Source organism: Triturus cristatus, chromosome 1_2 (assembly GCF_964204655.1).
Source record: "Triturus cristatus chromosome 1_2, aTriCri1.1, whole genome shotgun sequence".
Taxonomy (NCBI): domain Eukaryota; kingdom Metazoa; phylum Chordata; class Amphibia; order Caudata; family Salamandridae; genus Triturus; species Triturus cristatus.
In genome coordinates this window covers 996165330-996188608 of record NC_140580.1, presented here as the reverse complement: position 1 = coordinate 996188608, position 23279 = coordinate 996165330, and the positions used below count along the sequence as shown (strand labels likewise).

General features: G+C 42.7%; 1 protein-coding gene across 1 annotated transcript in view; it reads left to right on the top strand.

Annotated features, from left to right (window-relative positions):
- The window catches only part of DPP7 (dipeptidyl peptidase 7), a 1979246-nt gene that overhangs the window by 811235 nt on the left and 1144732 nt on the right, over positions 1-23279 (top strand). Inside the window, exon 7 of the mRNA XM_085611261.1 lies at positions 8403-8463. Coding sequence (XP_085467387.1) covers positions 8403-8463 — 61 coding nt within the window. The remainder of the gene's footprint in view (positions 1-8402; positions 8464-23279) is intronic.

Below are 23279 nucleotides of genomic sequence, written 5' to 3'. Positions count from 1 at the left end.
CGCCTATATCATTTCTGCCCAGAGTGCTGAAGAAGATCAGGTGCGACCAGGCCCGAGTCATTCTTGTGGCTCCGGATTGAGCACGAAGAGTCTGGTATCCCGAGCTGCTCAACATGGCCATCGATCCTCCGATCAAACTGCCTTTTCGGGAGGATCTTCTGTCGCTGCAGAAGAGGACGGTCCTCCACCCAAACCTGTCCAGTCTCCACCTCCTTGCTTGGAGATAGAGCGACAGCAGTTGATGTCTTTCGACCTGCCTCCTGAAGTTTGTGACGTAATCTTGGCAGCCAGGCGTCCCTTCACAAAGACAGTATACGCCTGCAGGTGGAACAAATTTGTGGGATGGTGCACAGCAAAGGCTGTGGATCCCCTTTCTGCCCCCCCTTTCTGAAGTACTCTTGTTCCTTCTCTCTTTAGCCCAGTAGGGCTCTGCTCTGGGCACTATCAAGGGCTACCTTTCTGCCATCTCTGCCTTCCTTCAGCTGCCAGATCAGCCTTCTCTTTTCAAGTCACCGGTAGTTAACCGCTTCTTTAAAGGCTTAACACATCTTTTTCCTCCAAATCCATTTGTTATGCCTTAGTGGGACTTGAATCTTGTGCTAACTTATTTAATGTGCGCTCCCTTTGAGCCGCTTCATAACTGTCCTTTACGTCTCTTAACTCTTAAGACTGCTTTCCTGGTAGCCATCACTTCCGCTAGAAGGGTGAGTGAGCTTAAGGCTCTTTCTTCAAAACCTCCTTTCTTGGCTGTTCATCCGAACAAGGTGGTTCTCAGGACCCGTCCATCCTTTCTTCCTAAGGTGGTCACTGCCTTCCACATCGGGCATACCATTACTTTGCCCACCTTCTTTCCGCCTCCGCATCCTTCAAAGGAAGAAGAGAGGCTCCACCGTCTGGACCCAAAGCGTGTGTTCTCCTTCTAAATGGATCACACAAAACAGTTCCGGGTGGATGATCAACTTTTTGTTGGCTAAGTGGGTGCAAAGAAGGGTTGGGCCTTACACAAGCGCACCATTTCTCGATGGGTCGTTATGTGTATTAAGGCTTGTTACTCTCTGGCTAAAAAGGAAACTCCAGTCGGGCTACGCGCTCTCTCCACCAGGGCGACAGCAGCCACTACTGCCTTGGGAAGAGGAGTGCCTCTGAATGACATCTGTCAGGCGGCACACGTTCACCAAACACTACTGCCTGGACAGTCAAGTCCGGAGAGACGGCTTCTTTGGACGTTATGTTCTCCAGGACTTTCTGGTGTGATCTTGGTTCGCAGTCCCACCACTGGGGTTGGTATTGCTGGGGTATCTATTCTAAGGTAAGGAATCTACAACTAACGTGTTTCTTTCAGATGCACAAGTTACTTACCTTCGGTAACGATTTATCTGTAAGAAACATTTAGTTAGTTCTAGATTCCTTACCGCCCCACCCATCCTCCCCGTTCTGCGAACTGATTTCTAGGGTTAAGAATATCCTTTCAGGGCCCTAGTTTTGTGTACAATTGGTAAGTGTGTTGCATGGCTCTGCGTTCCTGGCGCAGAAAGTCATGTACAGAACAGACAGCGCGCGAGGGTGGCGTCTAAGTAGCTGCCGCAGCGTCCTCCCGGTGACCACGATGCCCACTACGAACGTGGAGCCGACCACGCCACCTTCCGACGCGCAGAGGTACTGCTGACAAAAAATCTTTCCGGTTCCATTCTGACACCTGGGGGTAATTCTAAGGTAAGGTATCTATAACTAACTGATGTTTTTTACAGATATATTGTTACCGAAGGTAAGTAACTTGTGCATTAACAAATTGTTCACTTTTTATAGACAAAATCAGCACGTCTGTCTTTAATAGCAGCAAACTTCTCAATAACTTGAACGTTAGAGTCTGGGATTCTTTTAACTAGGTCTCTCTCTATAGAGAGCATTGCTAAAGCATTTAGTCTTTCCTCAATCATGGTGTTCCTCAGGAATGTCTCAATTCTGTTCAAAGTGGAAACATTGTTTCGACTCTGCTGTTGTCATAGGAGTGGTAATGACTATTTTTAGTAAAGCCACTGTCTCTGTAAGTGACTTTTCCATATTAAGTTTCTGAATTACAGTCAGCAAAGAAATGGCACCAGTTGCCTGTTGGTATTGCAAGGATCTCAGTCCTCTGAGATCTATACTCCTCAGGGTCCAGATGATGCAATACTGGGTCCACCCCTTGACATCTCCAACTCCAACTCAAAGTTACGAAGTATTAGGGCGATCAAGTTAGGGAAGGGTAGGATGGGAACAGTGAGGATGAGAACCTTAAAAACAAAGAACAATATACGTGAATAAACACTACATGCAACACTACACTCATATGGTCTCGCTAGTTTGCTCCAACTACCTTATCTACTGAAGGAAGCGTCCATGCAGTTTCCTTGCCTCAGGAAATAACCAGTCCTATGTGTAGATACTTTCTATAAAGCACAAAAATAAACAGCAGGTTAAATCACACCTTCAACAAAACGACACACTTGCTCACTTCCTTCATAGGAAACATACATACCGGTTCTCTTAAATAATAGGAGCGATATCAAGGTGTGATGTATGTAAACCATATCCAAAGTTCTCATTCATGGTTTGTTATATTTCATATCGATACCCTAATATAGGTCCAGGGCACATCGTACACTTTCCCTACATCAGCTCCCGTTATTTCATATGAACGAGCCTTATATGCACATAACTCCAAATAAGGACAGAATGCCTTATAGGGACATCACGCCTTATAAGGACTGTAGCCTTTTATGGACTAAACCTTTCACCTAGTTCCATGCTAAGGGTGGGTTTTTCTCAATCGATATTGCTAAGACGTCATCCTTAGCACATATGAATAATTGATGAGTATACTCTCCAGGAGGCATATTTCACCTCCCCATCGACGCACAAGGTTTAATCCCCAACGTCATACCTCATACTGAACAATGGGTAACACATGTACATAGACTGTATAAATACAGCACCTCTTGCGATCAGAACGCAGGAGGGAACCGAGACTTCAAGACAGACACACTGACCAAAGACGCTGCAGCTCCGGCATGCCATCGCTCCAGCTGACAGTGGTCTGACGATCCCTTGCGGGGTGTCCAGCTCAAGTCCAGGACGAAGTCCTACACACTCACTATTCAGTTATGGAGGTTCGACTCAATCCTAGCGGGATTTTTGGCTTTTAGACATAGGCTCTGAGGCTTAGTAGCTCTTTCGCACCTACTTACAGGTACATCTAGTTAGTCATCTTAGTAGTACGCACTTTATTTTATAAATGCTTTTCATAATTATGTATAGGTTCGTGACTATTGCACAATGGTAGAACAATACTATTCCTTTTTAGCCACTGTACTGCTGGTTCTATATCTCTGCTACTGTGTTACAGTTGTAACAGCGCACTTAATTTACATGAGAAGAACTACAGTACAATAAACTCTTATTGTAAAAATGCTCGACTGTTTCTTCTCTGTATCTCTCTGAGAGCAAAACAAGCAAGCACGAGTGACTAGGTGAAAAGTAGTATATTGTTTCCACAAGTGTGAGGTTATTGTGTTCTGAGGTTGCCAAAAACGAATCTCTCTGACAGCAGGAGATTCTAGTGGCACTGCGAGCTAGCTAATGCTAAACAGATGCTAACATATGCGGTGGGGGTGCACTGAGTCCGTCTGCCACCAGGCCCACAGTATATGTTATTTGTAAACAGCGTAGATCCTTACTATTAGGACTGCAATACATGGCGCCCAACATGGTATATTGATGGCGCACCTACTCAACAGTAGAATCTGAGTAGCTCAGTCGTGCTTATTCTCAGAGACCCTACTTACAAAACCCAAAGCCGTCTGGAGTAAGTGGGCAAAACCTCTGCCACAGCTGAGTAGGCGAGATATCCTATGTATTGGCTGTTGGTTAATCAAGCTTGAAAGGACAATATTCCCCAAAATTGCGAATAAAACCTTTGCATTTAACCTTTTAATTCTTTCCTTGGACAATAATTCTTAAATACGATGGCGGACGAGGAAGGAGTTTTAAACTAAGGACCTAATCAGACTGGTGAGGTCGATGCAGATGCAATAGAAATTGAACCCAAAGTAAGACAAACTTGAACAGTAAAACTACTCCAACATGGGTTACAACCTAGAGTAGGTGTAGTAATATTCGTGATAGAGGCACTCGATTATTTCAAAACAGGGGTATTCTACTCATGGGTTATATTCCCAGCAGCCGATGCTGTAACAAAAACGTTTCATTATTATATACCTGATGACATTCCAGCGGTCTACACTCCTTTTGAGGAGACTGAGATTCCACTTACTTTCCAGGAACATATTTTCTGGTTTAATGGCACCCTACCCCACATAAAAACAAGAGCAAGGCTTGGTCCTTTAGGGATTCCAGGAGCAACATGGCCGATATTAGCGACCTATGGACCACATCCAGACATTGACACAATGCCACAGAATTAACTACTTTTTCAACACAGAGTTGATAAAACTCTACAGAAACATGACACACTTCGTCTTGAGGACTCTATCGGTCCAACCAATAGTAATTACACCTATTGCAGCCTCTACACAGAGATCAGGTACTAAAATTACTCCACAAACATTACACGCGGTAATGGGCAAAGTGCCCACAAAACAGGAACAAATTCCTTTCTGGGTAGCTCAGAAAATAACCCAGTTAGAAGCAGTATTCCCAAATACCATTTGAAAAAACACAGAATGTTAACAATCGGTTTGCCCATGGGGATTACACCACAGTTAGAGGATTGCACCTCTTGGGGTACAGTTTTTGCTGCCATATATACACCAGAACTCATGGTATTCCTTCATTAGCAGAAGTACCAAATGCATTAAGACCAATACAAAATGACTATGGAGCAGAACCTGCCCTAAACTTAGGGATGAAGTTGTTAAACAACTATGACCAGGTATCAGCCATAATACTAGCTAACATTAAAGGGGTAGCAGCATCAGTGGCAATCCACCAACGCCTAACGGAGTTCTCTGCATTAGAACAGGAGAATGAACTACCCAAAATAATTGACACTGCATATGCAGAATTAGGCAGGGATAGTTTAGGGGGGGAAAACTTTAAAACGTCAACTACAGGGCAGTCCTGAGAAGGACAATTTTAAACAAGCACCTACTTCTTCAAAAAAGGTGGGATAATTAAAAATATAACTCTTAAGACAAAAGATTTCAGTCTCGAGGTAGGTCTCCTCAATAGGAGCACTCTGAAGAGAGGTACAACCTCAGGATACTGATACACGTTCCTCTCGTTCCTTTCAGGGCTCGAAGAAAGGCTCCGAGAGAGGACGGTCATAACACAGAGAGGAGCGCACCCAGTCCAGAGACAAGCAGTGCTCTCAAGACTTTACTTCTGAAAAAGAAGATAAGCAGAATCCAAAACCTCAATTTAAGAAAAAGAAAGTTGCAGGTCTGAAAATCAGTCATGCTCAGAATTTTGAGGACACAATTTCTGAACGGGGAATGGGCTCTGACGATGCTAGACAGTGCGACAGAAGTAACAATAGCTCGCCTGAACCTGAAGGAATTTCTGGTGACAGCGGAGTTGAATGATTACATCACAGTGGAAACACCAGACACCAGGGTGAGTGTCCAACATAAGTTATTTGAAATAACACTCCGGATGGAGGGGGATAAGCCTCTGCCATTGGTGCATGGAGAAGGAATTGCATCCTTTGCTCTCAACTCCGGAATAGGTTATGCCTTACTTACTTCACTTAGCTAAATCAAAATTGGCTCACTCATCAATCAAAGTACACTTGACTGCAATTTCCAGGTTTCGCAGTAAACCAGGTGAACTTTCTTTGTGGTCAACAAGAATTGTTAAGGAGTTTATGAAAGTTCTCTTCAGGGTTTTCCCACCCTTAAAGCGCCCTGCAGTTCCGTGGGCATTAGACACAGTACTAGCTCAATTGATGAAATCGCCTTTCGAGTCCATACATAAGGCTGATTTAAAATTTATCTTGGAAAACGGCTCTCCTCTTAGCCCTCAAGTCGGCTAGAAGAATCCGTGAAATTCATGCTTTCACGATTGCTGTGCCTTTCCTTCAATTCAGACAGGATAAACTTTTATTGAGAACAAATCCTCAATTCATTCCCAAAGGTCCAACTCCATTTCACTTGAATGAACCAGTTGTGCTTTCCGCATACTTTGGGAACCCTTCAACCGCCAGGGAAAGGGTTCCCTTTGCACTCTTTGGATGTAAAGCGATGCATCAAGTTCTACATGCATAGAACAAGAACTTTCGGAAAATCGCATCAGTTATTTGTGTCCTTTATTTCACCACGGAAGGGTCAAGCCCTTTCAAGGAACAGTATTGCACGTTGGATTTCCTCTGCGACGATTTTCTGCCACAACAAGGCTGGAAAATCTTTATCTGCAAAAGTGTCTGCACACTCCATGAGGAAGATGGCAGCTTCTACAGCCTTGTTTGCCGGTGTATCGCTTCTAGACATTTTGTAGAGCGGCAACATGCATACATTTACTAAGCATTACTGCCTAGACTCGGCATGGAAAGGGGACGCTGCAGTGGGTCAAGCTGTCCTGAGACATCTGTTTGCTTAAGGTACAGTCTTTCAAATCTATCAATTCCTTTTGTTTTGTGTATTTGGTTTTCGCAGTTTATTTGCTATTCTACGATGTACTTGGATTCATGATTCATATGTATCAATATGTTTTCAGTATGTCTCTTTTATTATTTATTGTTTTATTGTTCAACAGAAAATTGAGTTTAAAGCACTTTGCCTGGTACACAAGGCACGTTATGGTGGGGGCTCTGTGGACTGTCAAAACAGGTTCAGGCTCTACATTCCCCCGCGAGATCTACGATCGGCCATCCTTGGCCTTATCTGCACTTCCAGATATAGACGTGCTAGATGGGGCGGCTGCTTATTCTCTAATTGTGCAACTCCATTATGGAACAAACTTCCTGTGGCCTTACGTCTTCAGCCAAATTTCTCCTCTTTCAGAAAAGCTCTGAAGTTCCGGTTGTTCAATCTCCAGTAGCTATCAGCCCCCACTTTTTCCCACACTCTAGCGACAAGACGCCATTGGCATTCGAGCGCTTAATAAGCTTCTTTATACTTATACTTTATACTTATTGCCTATGAAGGTTTTCACCTAGTCGCAAACTAATGGAATTTCACTGCTAACTACTCTGATACAAGCATGTGAATCTATGAAAGATTCAATACTGGAGAAAAAACAAGTTACTTACCTGTACACTGTGGTTCTCCAGTATTGATATCTTTCATAGATTCACATTCGGCCCTTCCTCCTCTCCGTCTAGGCTTGCCACTTCTGATCTAATATTACTTCTTTCCGTTAGCACACTTGTGCGCGAAATCTGAGGTCTAATGGCTCTGACTGGGGAGTTGAGGTCTAGGGCTGGTCTCTGATTGGTCGAAGTTTGGACCTACATAAAGATGCTGACAAATGTCAAAGTTTTTCTTTCCTTTTGGTGGTTTCTATGGTACTACTTTTGTGGTACTTTTCTAACTACCGCAAGACTCCCACCATGACGAAGGGGAAGATACAAGCATATGAATCTTTGAAAGATATCAATACTGGAGAACCACAGTGTACAGGTAAGTAACTTGTTTTTTCCGAATCATGCGGATGAAAAGGGTTCATAATCATAAGCATGTTGTCCTGACCTGCAAAGCTTGATAATGAAACTGCTAAAGAAGTGGTTTGTGGTCTTGCCTCTGGGGGTGAATGGATATACACGTACTGATAATGGGAAAGATGTCTCTTACAATACTATAATTTGCCCAACTCTGTTCCAGATAGGACAGAACCCTTTCTGGCTTGTCAGATCATTCATATTCATAAGCTAGGCACCATTTATGGACAGTAGGAAACCAGTTCCCTTTTTTGTGCATAGATTATTCTTTATTTATGACTGCTGTTTACTGAAACTTCACGATCATTCTCTCATACAAAGTACAATCTGTAGACAAGGGCAAAGTGTCCATCATTGTCTACAGATTGCTCCTTCAGTTTAAATATTAATAATGTTTGTGACAAAAAGGTATCCTTCCTGTCTGGATTATTTGATAGGATGATTATAGTATTTCCAGAAGTGACCCACGTGCCTCTTTCCCTACTGCTGTTGTGGCGTTCCTCTTGTGTTTGTGATAATGGGCAATAGTGAGGACATAAATTCAAAATACTTGTATAAGGTAAGAAGTTGGGAATTGTGAATTTTAGGCAAGCATTTTGAGTCTGCTCATGTGTTGTTGGTGTGAACTGTTGTTACTGTAGCAGACAATTTGTTGGTGCTTTAAGTCGTGGTGCAACAATCTTTTAGGACATTTTAGGCATTTCCCTTCTTTAGTACATGTGGTTAAGAGATATCTTATTTCTTTTAGGTTGCATGCGAATCCGTTCAACATAATTCCGACCCTATTTTAGGTTTGCATGATCTTGTTGGTAAGTGGAACTGTACAAACATTTGCTGTTACCGAGTAGTATTTATTAACTGTATACTGCTAAATAGTTGTGAAGTGCATTATATTTCATGATCTGGTATATATTTCCACAGATTTAGGAGTAATATTTAATATAATCTGGACTACTTTTTTAATGTCTTCCACACTTTGCCTTGCGATAAGTATTACGTTTTCCAGAAGCATTATCTAGTTAGTATGTCAAAATAGCAATACAATTATTTTAACAATTCACAACCTAGGTAGCAATCTAATCTTAGATTTTAGAATTTAAATGGTCATGCCTTTAATAAATAACTTGCACACAATATATCTAACATTATAATTGAATCCTATTCAGGCTTTTATTTACTTGACAAAATAAAAGCGAGTGAAGGGTTCACAAAAGGTGAAGTTGATGAATTCATCATGCTCCTTGCTATAAAATCTGAAAAGCTCAAGACCTTGGCTTTCAGCTTTCCATAAGTCTAGGGTTTCTTCCGTTTTCTTGTTCCTATCGTATGTGTGTTTGGGAAAGCGATGAACTGTTTTTTTTTTCTTTCCCTCACCTGCCCTTTGCATAGTTCTGACCAGTTTTGTCATATCATTAGGGTTATTGAAGGTTAAACAATCCATCAATGTAGAAATTACAAAGACTAAAGCTTCCATGGTTAGATGCAGTTTTCTTCCAGAGCTACACAGGAACTAGAAAGCAGAGGGGCATGACGCCTCCTCTACCCTTCCCCAATACGTATTAACATAGAGTGGCCACTTTGTCATAAATTTAGCAATTGTGATGCACACAAACAGCAGGCAGATAAATTACCCCTAGGCATTTCCAGTTCATGTCTATGGAAATGGTAAAACATAGAAGAAAAACATTTACCCCTAGAAGTTAACCTTAATATTCAACCATCAGACACGCCAGCTCTATCACAATTACTCCATGGATGCTCCAACCGAAACATTTAACTCTTTGGCACCCGTCGCTGATTGCCTCAAGAACGTGAGAGACAAAAAATGAAATGGTTCAATAATGTCAACAAATAATGCAGAAAAGAAATCTCAAATGAATTTGTAGGAAACAATCCAATGCATGAAATCAATTCTACTACACAATGCCACTAAGATTCCACTGTCCCTCTAGGAGCAACACCAGAGAAAGCATACTATTCAAACAACATAATCAGAGCAAGCTGACTGGGGAAAGCACTATACATGCTTCTCTTCTGGCATATGCCATAGCCATCTGATCCTCCCATGAGCTATGTGACATACCAGTCATGTAGTTTTTGTAGCAAAACAATCGTAGCACTTGCAGTCAACCCGTTCATATATATAAACACAATCTCTCTCTCTCTCTCTCTCTTGCCGTCTGGGATGACCTGAAAAACACAGTAGACCGCAACGAGGTTGTTGCGCTTCTCCTCTTGGACCTCTCTGCTGCCTTTAACACGGTTGACCATGACACTCTGAAACAAAGACTCTATGAAGCCGTCAGAGGGGACTGCTCTAGACTGGATTGAGTCCCACCTTCGAAACAGAACTAATGCCGTCCATACCCCACCTTTCTCATCCAAACCATGCTCCACAAAAGCAGGGGTCCCTCAAGGCTCTATCATCTCGCCCATGCTTTTCAACATCTACATGAAGTCATTACCGGTACTGATCAATTTCACCTCACGTGCTAGAACTATGCAGATAACACACAAATACTACTTCAACTGGAATGCCCCAAAGATATTGGAAATGTCCCCAATTTTCAGTTGTCTCAGAGCCGTGGATCAGTGGATGACTTGGAGCCACCTCAAATTGAAAGCTTCCAAAAAGCAAATACTCACGTGTGGCGATTGGAAATATTATGACCTGCTTGCCGCCTGGCCTGATGAGATGGGATCACCGCCTAAAGTATAGAAGGAAGTAAGAAACCTCAGAATGACCATGGACTCTGAACTGTCGGTGAATGACCTAGTGGACAAACTAGCAGGATCAAGGTTTGTCACTTTAAAAACGGTGCGACAAATTTTCCCTAATTTGAGATTTAAACAGAAGGTCCAAGCTACCATCTTCCTTGTTCTGTCCAAACTCGATTACGCCAATAGCTTCTACCAGGGATCACCTTTAACGACCTTGAAAAGACTACAACGGATTCAGAACTCAGTTGCCAGACTACTCCTGCATATAAGACCGCGAGACCACATCTCACCTGCCTTTAAGCCCTGCATTGGTTACCGGTTTCCGCAAGCTGCTTTGTATCACCCACAAAGCAGTACATGGAATGGGACCGCTCTTCAGCAGGAATAAAATCACCAAACACATTCAACAAAGGAACCTCCGCTCTAAAATGGCACCTCGCCTCAAAATCCCGAAGATACAAGAAAAAAACCATGGGTGGCACATCCTTCTCTGTTCAAGCTGCCAAACTATGGAACTCTTAACCCCCCAACATGAGATCCACGGACAGCCACCTTATCTTCAGAAAACTGCTCAAGAATTGGCTCTTCTCAACATAAGCACCATACGCAAACAGAAATTTACAGCATATCCCTTTGTATATAATCATTTATTTTTACAATAAATATGTACCTATCTTTGTGTATTGCTTTGTATAAACATGTCGAATAATTATGTTAAAAAAAAAAAAATTAAAGTACAATAACATTTGAAAAATAGAGTTTTGTCTGCATGTACTTCTTCTTCCATTGTGCATCTATGTACCTTCCATGTACTTTGATCTGTGTGTTTGTTACTTTCCTCCTGAAAAGCATATCCAATGCACTACCCTATTTCTCATCCTGTACTTATCTCAATATATCTTCTAACCCAACTTTCTGACTCATCTCAAACTTCTTTCTACTACTCTTTCCAATGCACTGCCCTATTTCTCACCCTATACATCTATCCTCTACACCTACTCTCTTGTTTATTCCAAATACCATACCACTTATGATCCCCAAAATAACCCTTTCTAGACTCTCCCTTACTCTACCTCTCCTTGTATCACCTGACACCTCTTTTACTATACCTATCCCCAAAACAAATCTTTCCACACTCTTCCCCCTGACTCTTCCCCTCTACAACCCCTTTTTACTCATCCAAAAGCCGCCTCCTACTGCTATGACCTCCCAAACATAAATAAAATCAAAATCCTTCACTCTCCTATCCATCCACTATCCTTTTCAATCAAAATAACAGACTAACATGATCACTTCTCAAATTTCATATTCCACTATACTAATTCACCACTAATCCTTTATGGGTCCCAGAGTAGCGTGCTACTCGCCAAAAAAGCGCTTCAACACCTCATCAGAGGTAAGCAAGCATTATATAAAAGAATACCTTATTCCCTCTTCTATCCCTCCGCTACCTTTCTCTATTCAACTGAATAACACATCTACCACTCAAACTACTTTCATATGTCACTATACTAATTTTTAAACACTAATCCTTTATGGGTTCCGGAGTAGCGTGCTACTTGCCAATAAAGCGCTTCAACACCCCATCAGGGTTACAAGCGCTATATAAATGCAAACCTTTTCCCTTTTCTACCCCTCCCCAACCCTTCTCAATCCAAATAACTGACTAACATATCCACCACTCAAATTACTTTCATATTTCACTATACTAATTCAGAAAGGACTTGGCTTTGTTCCAACTCCTCGGGTGGACTTATTCTCACAGACTTGCGAACTACACCAGTTTTTTCGCAAGATCCGCCTTAAATTCTTCTTTGAGAGGAAGGAATACATTTCTGATGAAGATTCTGGTCTACATAATCCCTCCTCCTTTACTCCCCAGAGTGAGATGATAACGAATGAGGTATTGACATACGAACAAGCTGTTTTGAAAGATGTCAGGGCCCTGACTAACAAAAAGAAATTCAAAAACATCTCTACAGAAGAAATACGGGCGGTGGAAACACTTGCCAACGACACGACTATCACCATCAAACAGGCTGACAAAGGCGGTGCCACTGTCATAATGTCAACAAAAGATTATGACACTGAGTGCCTTAGGCAACTTGGTGATGTTAAATACTACACGCCTTTGTCCCTGAACCCTGTTGAACGTCTGAAGAAAACCATCATGGGTTTAGTTGATTCAGCAGAAAACCAGGGGTGGATAAGTAAAAAAGAGGCAAGTTTTCTGATCAAGAAAGAACCCAAGACTCCATACTTTTACATCTTGCCCAAGATTCATAAGGACACTACACCCATACCTGGTCGCCCTATAGTATCAGGGATAGACTCGGTTCTTGAACCATTGTCACAATTCTGTGATCATTTCCTCCAACCCTTAGTGAAACTAACACCATCCTACATCCAGGATACCACAGATGTATTACGTTTACTGGACCATTTCCATGACACCACAGACATCAATTTCCTCATCACTCTAGATGTTGTGGCCCTCTATACCAACATCCCCCAGAGAGCAACCTTAGAGGTGATTGAAGACATTCTGAATTCAACCTCTGAGGGACTAACCACACCACCATCATCATTCATTATGGAGTGTGCCACCCTGGCATTAACTGAGAATTATTTTGAATTCAAGGGCCAGCTGTACCAGACGACGCAAGGTACCTCTATGGGGAGTACCTTTGCTCCTAGTGTGGCCTGTCTCTATATGGCAGCGTTCGAAGCCACTCACATCCACAATGAAACTAATCCCTACTGCAATCGCATCCTCCTTTGGAAGGGTTTCATTGACGATATCCTGATCTTCTGGACAGGGGATCAGGAGAGTTATGGAGACTTCTTTAGTTGGATCAACAATCTCAACCCTTACCTTTCCTTTACAATCACAGCATCCTCATCACGGATATCATTTCTAGACCTCACCATCCAGATTACACAGGGTATTCTTAGCACCTCCATGCACAGAAAACCCACTGATCGCAACAGTCTTCTCCATTACAGTAGCCACCATCCCAAATCTCTCAAGGAAAACCTACCTTTTGGTCAATTCCTGAGAATTAGGAGAAACTGTAGCACACTTGATGACTACAAGAGTGAGGCAAAGATTCTAGAAGATAACCTGACTGAAAGATCATACCCAAACAGGAGTATTACATTGTCCAAAAAACGTGCACGTAACAACCATCGTGATGCCTTACTGGAACATAAAATTAAAGACAAACCTGAGGTTCTGACGTGCGTCACCACCTTCATACCGCTATCTAATCAGATGACTAAGGTGTTGAAAAAACACTGGGGTATACTTAACACAGGCACCTCTAACATCGCTCCGCCCAGATTTGCTTTTAAACGATCAAGAAACATCAAGGATATGCTCATTAGAACTAGACCCAAAGCAAAAACAACCAATAATTCACAACAGACATTGTGGCATCTTCCAAGGGTCACAGGACATTATCCATGTGGTGGATGCAGCGTTTGTGCCTTCACGACTACACACAAGACGATAACTCTAAACAATTCCTTTATCTGGGAAATGAGAACACATACTAATTGCAATACCACCAATTGTATTTATCTTCTAACATGCCCTTGCAATCTTAACTACATAGGGATGACAACCCGCCCTATTAAACTACGAATCACGGAACACCGCAGCAATTTCCGCTGCTTTAAGAACAATACCAAAATAAGCACTCACTTTCTTGAAAATAACCATTCACCAGACACCGTGAGGTGGCTTATTTTGGAAGCATTCCCCAATATCACCAAACAGAACCTTTATGCAAAGGAACAGCGATGGATACACCGTTTATCCACCAACATCAATGGACTCAACGATGATATCCCCTGGGGCACAATTAAGATCTAATATTTTCATGTACATCACTTGACTCCTTGTTTATGAGAACCCTTACAGGTTGAGAGACTTTCTTCCGTAACTCTGTGATCATTTTCCTAATAATTTCCTTACAGGCTCCCAAACGTACCTGACATAATCCCTTGAGACCTGTTTGGCTTATTCTTCGTTCTACTAATGAGACCTGCTTTATGAACTCAACACACATGTTTTTCAGCGTGCCCTGTTCTTCAACCATAGGTCCATCACGCTTGGCCCCTTCTGACATCAATATACACTTCGGGCTCTCCAATACCCTTTACTATTAGACTCATTTGATCTTGTCTTTGCCCTTCGATCAAAAAGAATGACTCGTAATAACTCCTTTTTTCTACCACACTTGATGGTTTGAATCCCCATCCAACATGGCTACCTTATTCAATTGTCAATATCACTAGATACTTCTTGACTAAGTTAGAGGGTATTAGCCCGTGCCTCTGTGTTCCCTATAATTAGTGGGGCTTACAGAGGTTGACATCCTCTTATCATTATTATTATTTGCGATCCCGCATTTTGTCTTTTAGCTCACGTTTACTTTAAGTGTTCCCTGACAACCTTGTCCGACATGGCACTCATAATATCCCACAATATACCGAGCCGCGGTTTTTTACCAACATGCTAATGTTCCTATACATATGCACGCACCACCCGGCATATTTTTCTTTATTTTTCTTTATTTTGTGAGTCCCGAACTTAGTTGAAGCCCCAACCCAACATGGCCACTATCACATAACCCGATGTTAGCTCGATTGTTTCTATCACATGACCAAGCTATCAGTCACATGACCTCTCGAAACACCTTAAGTCCTACCTCCCTCTCCACAACATTACCTTCCAGACTCGGTGGAGAGGGTAGGTCGTAACACGGTACTCGTAAGGCAGATATGTAAGTAAATCGACTCCGTCCATTCTTTGCTTTGACCCATAAATATTTTTGGAGTTAATCCTTAAAATAACGAAACATCGACATCTGCTTGATTGTATACATTGTTACATCATTAAGAAAGTACCACACTGTAAACTGCTAGGTCCGTGCTCCTTTTCACATCGACGCTTGCGATCAACGCGCTGATGTTAAATGCCTTTAACACGGTTTACATTCACCAGAGTACTGTCTAGCCCGTCTTCATTGATTTACCTTTCTACCTCTACACAATGGCCATTGTCAACGAAGCATGACTAGTCCCGAGTTCTATCGAGACCGGGTTTCATACACCCCCATGAACACTTTTGCAACTCACTTAGCGGTTAACGGTGGGATTGGATAGACCAGACTTTCTCTCTCCCCCACACGCAACATTCAGTGCACTTGACTCCGTGTTTACGCTCTAACGAGTGGCAGTTTGATATCACGAGGGTCTCAGGTGGTCAACCTTAACCATGCTACCGCTTTATTTTACTTTGTATGTGTCTCATATTTATGCCCTGGGGCTCCTTGTTTCATGATAATAAGAGCACACCCTGCTGTGTAGAATATGAACTTTTCTCCTATGTGACTATTTAATACCTATGCACACATTACGAGGCGATACCATCATCGCACACTGTTTTAATGGATGCTTTTATACTATTAGCCCTTTTTCTGAATTACGTTCCCTAGCTGAGTTTCAGGCATATCTTGTGAATGCGTGCTTTCCCTGTTATTTTGTTCCTTACAGCCTCCTAATCTTGAGGAAGTCACATTCGCGTACAACCCACCGAGTACTGTTGATACCAGGTTATTGACTGACTAGGGTGAGTTGTTCAGGCGCTGATATGTGTTTTCCATAGATGTTATACACCGGTGATTAGTCACTCTAGCTCACCTAGGGTTCCACCACTTCGGCTTTTTTAATAGAGTCAGCGTTATTCCACTAATGTTGACGAGTGTTGCGACACTGCACCTTCTAAGTTGTAGAGAGTGTGTCACCTTATAGGCTTCACGAATCACTTTCACCATCAGTACCTGCAAACCTGTCTGATCAAACTTGTTTGACGATACCATTCTGTCTTTTCAGGTAGCTCCCGGTACCAACAGGTATTCAATACAAAGATTGATTATTATTTCCAACCAACTTGGTTGTGCAATGTAGATAGTTTAGAGAATACCCCCCCCCCATAGGTCCTGAAGAATCGCGAGTATAAATTACTCTCAGCGAGAAACATGTTGACCAAGTATTAATATACATATCACTTTATTTGGAGACATTACGCTCACATAAGTTCTCTGTATACACGTTTTTAACTAAGGTAGGAGGCCACCTGAATAAAATCTACTTCGACATGGCACTCCTTACCCTATTTTAATATCACCAATCTTTATCTACATCTAACTTGCCCCACACCCGCACTTCATCTATACGGCAGTCGGATTGAAGATCTCCGCCAAAGTGCTCCTTTTTAGGGAGCCCGTCGGGCATTGCACCGTCGGCCCGACGAGGAGCAGCCCAAATGATGAAGCATGACACCTGCAAGGGTGTGTGAGGGCATTTAAATCCGACATAAGGATTTTCCACACTGATTATATGTGGTGCTTTATTCGCTTGAAGCCTTTGCCTTGACACTACTCTTTCTCCTTCTTCTATGAGGAACTATAGGAACATCTTTTGATGGTATTGTAACAGGGGCCCCTGTTCCTACTGGACCTCCCATTCCCCTGTGAGTGGAAAACGGCCTCTCCTGTCCCTCCATTTGTTCTTTAGTTCTTGCACGGCTGCAACCCGTGGGACTTACTATTGGTAGGTGAGACTGGTTCTATCCCCCAACACTCTCCCTTCTTTCTCACATTGACCCCTGTATTTTGGAGGCCTAAGCAATTTGTTTTATTCTTAACACCTTCAACTCACCCCAGCCATTTATAATGGAAGGCCAGGGGCTTAGTTATGGTGATGATCACGCAGCCGAGATCCTCCGGATTCCCTCGATTTTGGGCCTTGACAATGAGAGCGCCACCGGCAGCCAATCAGGCGATTGGCAATCACTATCGGATATGAGGAGAGAATGGGTAAGGATTACCCTACATTGAGCACTCATGACGGAATACTTCAGGGCTAACATTGCACCTAATGGCCTTTTAGTAAAGAACTTCCCCAGGATCTTCTGGGAAGATGGCCAGTTTAAAATCGAATGGTCACAAATTTCCTGGAAGTGCACCAGAGATCTCCTTATCCTTATTGTGAACACGGCCAAAAGATTAGCTGCCGAACTGCTAATCCGCATACAAGCTGCCGAAAGTGCGCTAAAACAAAACACCACAGGCCCTACTTTTAAAGTTAAACTGATGGAACTTAATAACGAGATCGCAGAACACAAGGAATATCTATTGAAACAAAAAGTGACCAAGTTACAAAAGGATATTAAAAGATTTGACAAAGAAAAGGCCTATCCCTACCTCAAAGCGGATTATTTCCCGGTTAATACCAACTACACTTCTGATGCTAGTTCGAACTCCTCTAACAGGAGTTTATCAAGTGGCAGTGATTCTAGCACAGAAAATTCTGGACCTACCCAATACCGAGGCAGGAGAGGCAGGCGAGGCTACAATGCCTACCCACTGCCGACCTTCCAGGGCCCACACCAGAATCTTCAGCCTTTCTGGCAATATCCTATGTTTCCCCCGGGCCCTCCCCAATTTGGCCCACAATACCCGCCACAATTTGTACCCCACGGTATACGCCAGCCTTTTTTAGGCAGAGGATGGGGCAGAGGGCGAGGGCGAAAAAGAGGTACTCAACAGGAAAAAAGAGTGCAATGGGAGGACCCTGTTCAACTAGGAGTAGAAACCAGGAGCAGAAACCAGGAGCCAGAGCAACCGAAAACAAACTTAGTAGTGAACCTGTCAACGAGAACACTAACTAAATCAGAAGACGATGTCCTGCAGAAAGGACTTGGCTTTGTTCCAACTCCTCGGGTGGACTTATTCTCACAGACTTGCGAACTACACCAGTTTTTTCGCAAGATCCGCCTTAAATTCTTCTTTGAGGGGAAGGAATACATTTCTGATGAAGATTCTGGTCTACATAATCCCTCCTCCTTTACTCCCCAGAGTGGGATGATAACGAATGAGGTATTGACATACGAACAAGCTGTTTTGAAAGATGTCAGGGCCCTGACTAACAAAAAGAAATTCAAAAACATCTCTACAGAAGAAATACGGGCGGTGGAAACACTCGCCAACGACACGACTATCACCATCAAACAGGCTGACAAAGGCGGTGCCACTGTCATAATGTCAACAAAAGATTATGACACTGAGTGCCTTAGGCAACTTGGTGATGTTAAATACTACACGCCTTTGTCCCTGAACCCTGTTGAACGTCTGAAGAAAACCATCATGGGTTTAGTTGATTCAGCAGAAAACCAGGGGTTGATAAGTAAAAAAGAGGCAAGTTTTCTGATCAAGAAAGAACCCAAGACTCCATACTTTTACATCTTGCCCAAGATTCATAAGGACACTACACCCATACCTGGTCGCCCTATAGTATCAGGGATAGACTCGGTTCTTGAACCATTGTTACAATTCTGTGATCATTTCCTCCAACCCTTAGTGAAACTAACACCATCCTACATCCAGGATACCACAGATGTATTACGTTTACTGGACCATTTCCATGACACCACAGACATCAATTTCCTCATCACTCTAGATGTTGTGGCCCTCTATACCAACATCCCCCAGAGGGCAACCTTAGAGGTGATTGAAGACATTCTGAATTCAACCTCTGAGGGACTAACCACACCACCATCATTCATTATGGGATGTGCCACCCTGGCATTAACTGAGAATTATTTTGAATTCAAGGGCCAGCTGTACCATCAGACGCAAGGTACCTCTATGGGGAGTACCTTTGCTCCTAGTGTGGCCTGTCTCTATATGGCAGCGTTCGAAGCCACTCACATCCACAATTAAACTAATCCCTACCGCAATCGCATCCTCCTTTGGAAGCGTTTCATTGACGATATACTGATCTTCTGGACAGGGGATCAGGAGAGTTATGGAGACTTCTTTAGTTGGATCAACATTCTCAACCCTTACCTTTCCTTTACAATCACAGCATCCTCATCACGGATATCATTTCCATCCAGATTACACAGGGTATTCTTAGCACCTCCATGTACAGAAAACCCACTGATCGCAACAGTCTTCTCCATTACAGTAGCCACCATCCCAAATCTCTCAAGGAAAACCTACCTTTTGGTCAATTCCTGAGAATTAGGAGAAACTGTAGCACACTTGATGACTACAAGAGTGAGGCAAAGATTCTAGAAGATAACCTGACTGAAAGATCATACCCAAACAGGAGTATTACATTGTCCAAAAACCGTGCACGTAACAACCATCGTGATGCCTTACTGGAACATAAAATTAAAGACAAACCTGAGGTTCTGACGTGCGTCACCACCTTCACACCGCTATCTAATCAGGTGACTAAGGTGTTGAAAAAACACTGGGGTATACTTAACACAGGCACCTCTAACATCGCTCCGCCCAGATTTGCTTTTAAACGATCAAGAAACATCAAGGATATGCTCATTAGAACTAGACCCAAAGCAAAAACAACCAATAATTCACAACAGACATTGTGGCATCTTCCAAGGGTCACAGGACATTATCCATGTGGTGGATGCAGCGTTTGTGCCTTCACGACTACACACAAGACGATAACTCTAAACAATTCCTTTATCTGGGAAATGAGAACACATACTAATTGCAATACCACCAATTGTATTTATCTTCTAACATGCCCTTGCAATCTTAACTACATAGGGATGACAACCCGCCCTATTAAACTACGAATCACGGAACACCGCAGCAATTTCCGCTGCTTTAAGAACAATACCAAAATAAGCACTCACTTTCTTGAAAATAACCATTCACCAGACACCGTGAGGTGGCTTATTTTGGAAGCATTCCCCAATATCACCAAACAGAACCTTTATGCAAAGGAACAGCGATGGATACACCGTTTATCCACCAACATCAATGGACTCAACGATGATATCCCCTGGGGCACAATTAAGATCTAATATTTTCATGTACATCACTTGACTCCTTGTTTATGAGAACCCTTACAGGTTGAGAGACTTTCTTCCGTAACTCTGTGATCATTTTCCTAATAATTTCCTTACAGGCTCCCAAACGTACCTGACATAATCCCTTGAGACCTGTTTGGCTTATTCTTCGTTCTACTAATGAGACCTGCTTTATGAACCCAACACACATGTTTTCCAGCGTGCCCTGTTCTTCAACCATAGGTCCATCATGCTTGGCCCCTTCTGACATCAATATACACTTCGGGCTCTCCAATACCCTTTACTATTAGACTCATTTGATCTTGTCTTTGCCCTTCGATCAAAAAGAATGACTCGTAATAACTCCTTTTTTCTACCACACTTGATGGTTTGAATCCCCATCCAACATGGCTACCTTATTCAATTGTCAATATCACTAGATACTTCTTGACTAAGTTAGAGGGTATTAGCCCGTGCCTCTGTGTTCCCTATAATTAGTGGGGCTTACACAGGTTGACATCCTCTTATCATTATTATTATTTGCGATCCCGCATTTTGTCTTTTAGCTCACGTTTACTTTAAGTGTTCCCTGACAACCTTGTCCGACATGGCACTCATAATATCCCACAATATACCGAGCCGCGGTTTTTTACCAACATGCTAATGTTCCTATACATATGCACGCACGCCCGGCATATTTTTCTTTATTTTTCTTTATTTTGTGAGTCCCGAACTTAGTTGAAGCCTCAACCCAACATGGCCACTATCACTTAACCCGATGTTAGCTCGATTGTTTCTATCACATGACCAAGCTATCAGTCACATGACCTCTCGAAACACCTTAAGTCCTACCTCCCTCTCCACAACATTACCTTCCAGACTCGGTGGAGAGGGTAGGTCGTAACACGGTACTCGTAAGGAAGATATGTAAGTAAATCGACTCCGTCCATTCTTTGCTTTGACCCATAAATATTTTTGGAGTTAATCCTTAAAATAACGAAACATCGACATCTGCTTGATTGTATACATTGTTACATCATTAAGAAAGTACCACACTGTAAACTGCTAGGTCCATGCTCCTTTTCACATCGACGCTTGCGATCAACGCGCTGATGTTAAATGCCTTTAACATGGTTTACATTCACCAGAGTACTGTCTAGCCCGTCTTCATTGATTTACCTTTCTACCTCTACACAATGGCCATTGTCAACGAAGCATGACTAGTCCCGAGTTCTATCGAGACCAGGTTTCATACACCCCCATGAACACTTTTGCAACTCACTTAGCGGTTAACAGTGGGATTGGATAGACCAGTCTTTCTCTCTCCCCCACACACAATATTCAGTGCACTTGACTCCGTGTTTACGCTCTAACGAGTGGCAGTTTGATATCACGAGGGTCTCAGGTGGTCAACCTTAACCATGCTACCGCTTTATTTTACTTTGTATGTGTCTCATATTTATGCCCTGGGGCTCCTTGTTTCATGATAATAAGAGCACACCCTGCTGTGTAGAAAATGAACTTTTCTCCTATGAGACTATGCAATACCTATGCACACATTACGAGGCGATACCATCATCGCAAACTGTTTTAATGGATGCTTTTATACTATTAGCCCTTTTTCTGAATTACGTTCCCTAGCTGAGTTTCAGGCATATCTTGTGAATGCGTGCTTTCCCTGTTATTTTGTTCCTTACAGCCCCCTAATCTTGAGGAAGTCACATTTGCGTACAACCCACCGAGTACTGTTGATACCAGGTTATTGACTGACTAGGGTGAGTTGTTCAGGCGCTGATATGTGTTTTCCATAGATGTTATACACCGGTGATTAGTCACTCTAGCTCACCTAGGGTTCCACCACTTCGGCTTTTTTAATAGAGTCAGCGTTATTCCACTAATGTTGACGAGTGTTGCGACACTACACCTTCTAAGTTGTAGAGAGTGTGTCACCTTATAGGCTTCATGAATCACTTTCACCATCAGTACCTGCAAACCTGTGTGATCAAACTTGTTTGACGATACCATTCTGTCTTTTCAGGTAGCTCCCGGTACCAACAGGTATTCAATACAAAGATTGATTATTATTTCCAACCAACTTGGTTGTGCAATGTAGATAGTTTAGAGAATACACCCCCCCCACAGGTCCTGAAGAATCGCGAGTATAAATTACTCTCAGCGAGAAACATGTTGACCAAGTATTAATATACATATCACTTTATTTGGAGACATTACGCTCACATAAGTGCTCTGTATACACGTTTTTAACTAAGGTAGGAGGCCACCTGAATAAAATCTACTTCGACATGGCACTCCTTACCCTATTTTAATATCACCAATCTTTATCTACATCTAACTGGCCCCACACCCGCACTTCATCTATACGGCAGTCGGACTGAAGATCTCCGCCAAAGAGCCCCTTTTTAGGGAGCCCGTCGGGCATTGCACCGCCGGCCCGACGAGGAGCAGCCCAAATGATGAAGCATGACACCTGCAAGGGTGTGTGAGTGCATTTAAATCCGACATAAGGATTTTCCACACTGATTATATGTGGTGCTTTATTCGCTTGAAGCCTTTGCCTTGACACTACTCTTTCTCCTTCTTCTCTGAGGAACTATAGGAACATCTTTTGATGTTAATCCTTATGGGTGCCAGAGTAGCGTGCTACTCGCCCAAAAAAAAGCTTCAACCCCCATCAGGGGTAGCAAGCGCTATATAAATACAAACTTCTCTCCCTCTTCTAACCTGCCGCTACCCTTCTCTATCCAAATACCTGAATAACTTATCCACCACTCAAATTGCTTCATATTTCACTATACTAATTTTCAACACTAATCCTTTAATGGGTTCGGGAGTAGTGTGCTACTCGCCAGAAAAGCACTTCAACACCACTTCAGCGGTAACAAGCACTATATGAATGCAAACCTTTCTCCCCGTTCTATCCCTCCGCTATCCTTCTCTCTCCAAATAATTGACTAGTATCCACCACTCAAATTACTTTCATATTTCACC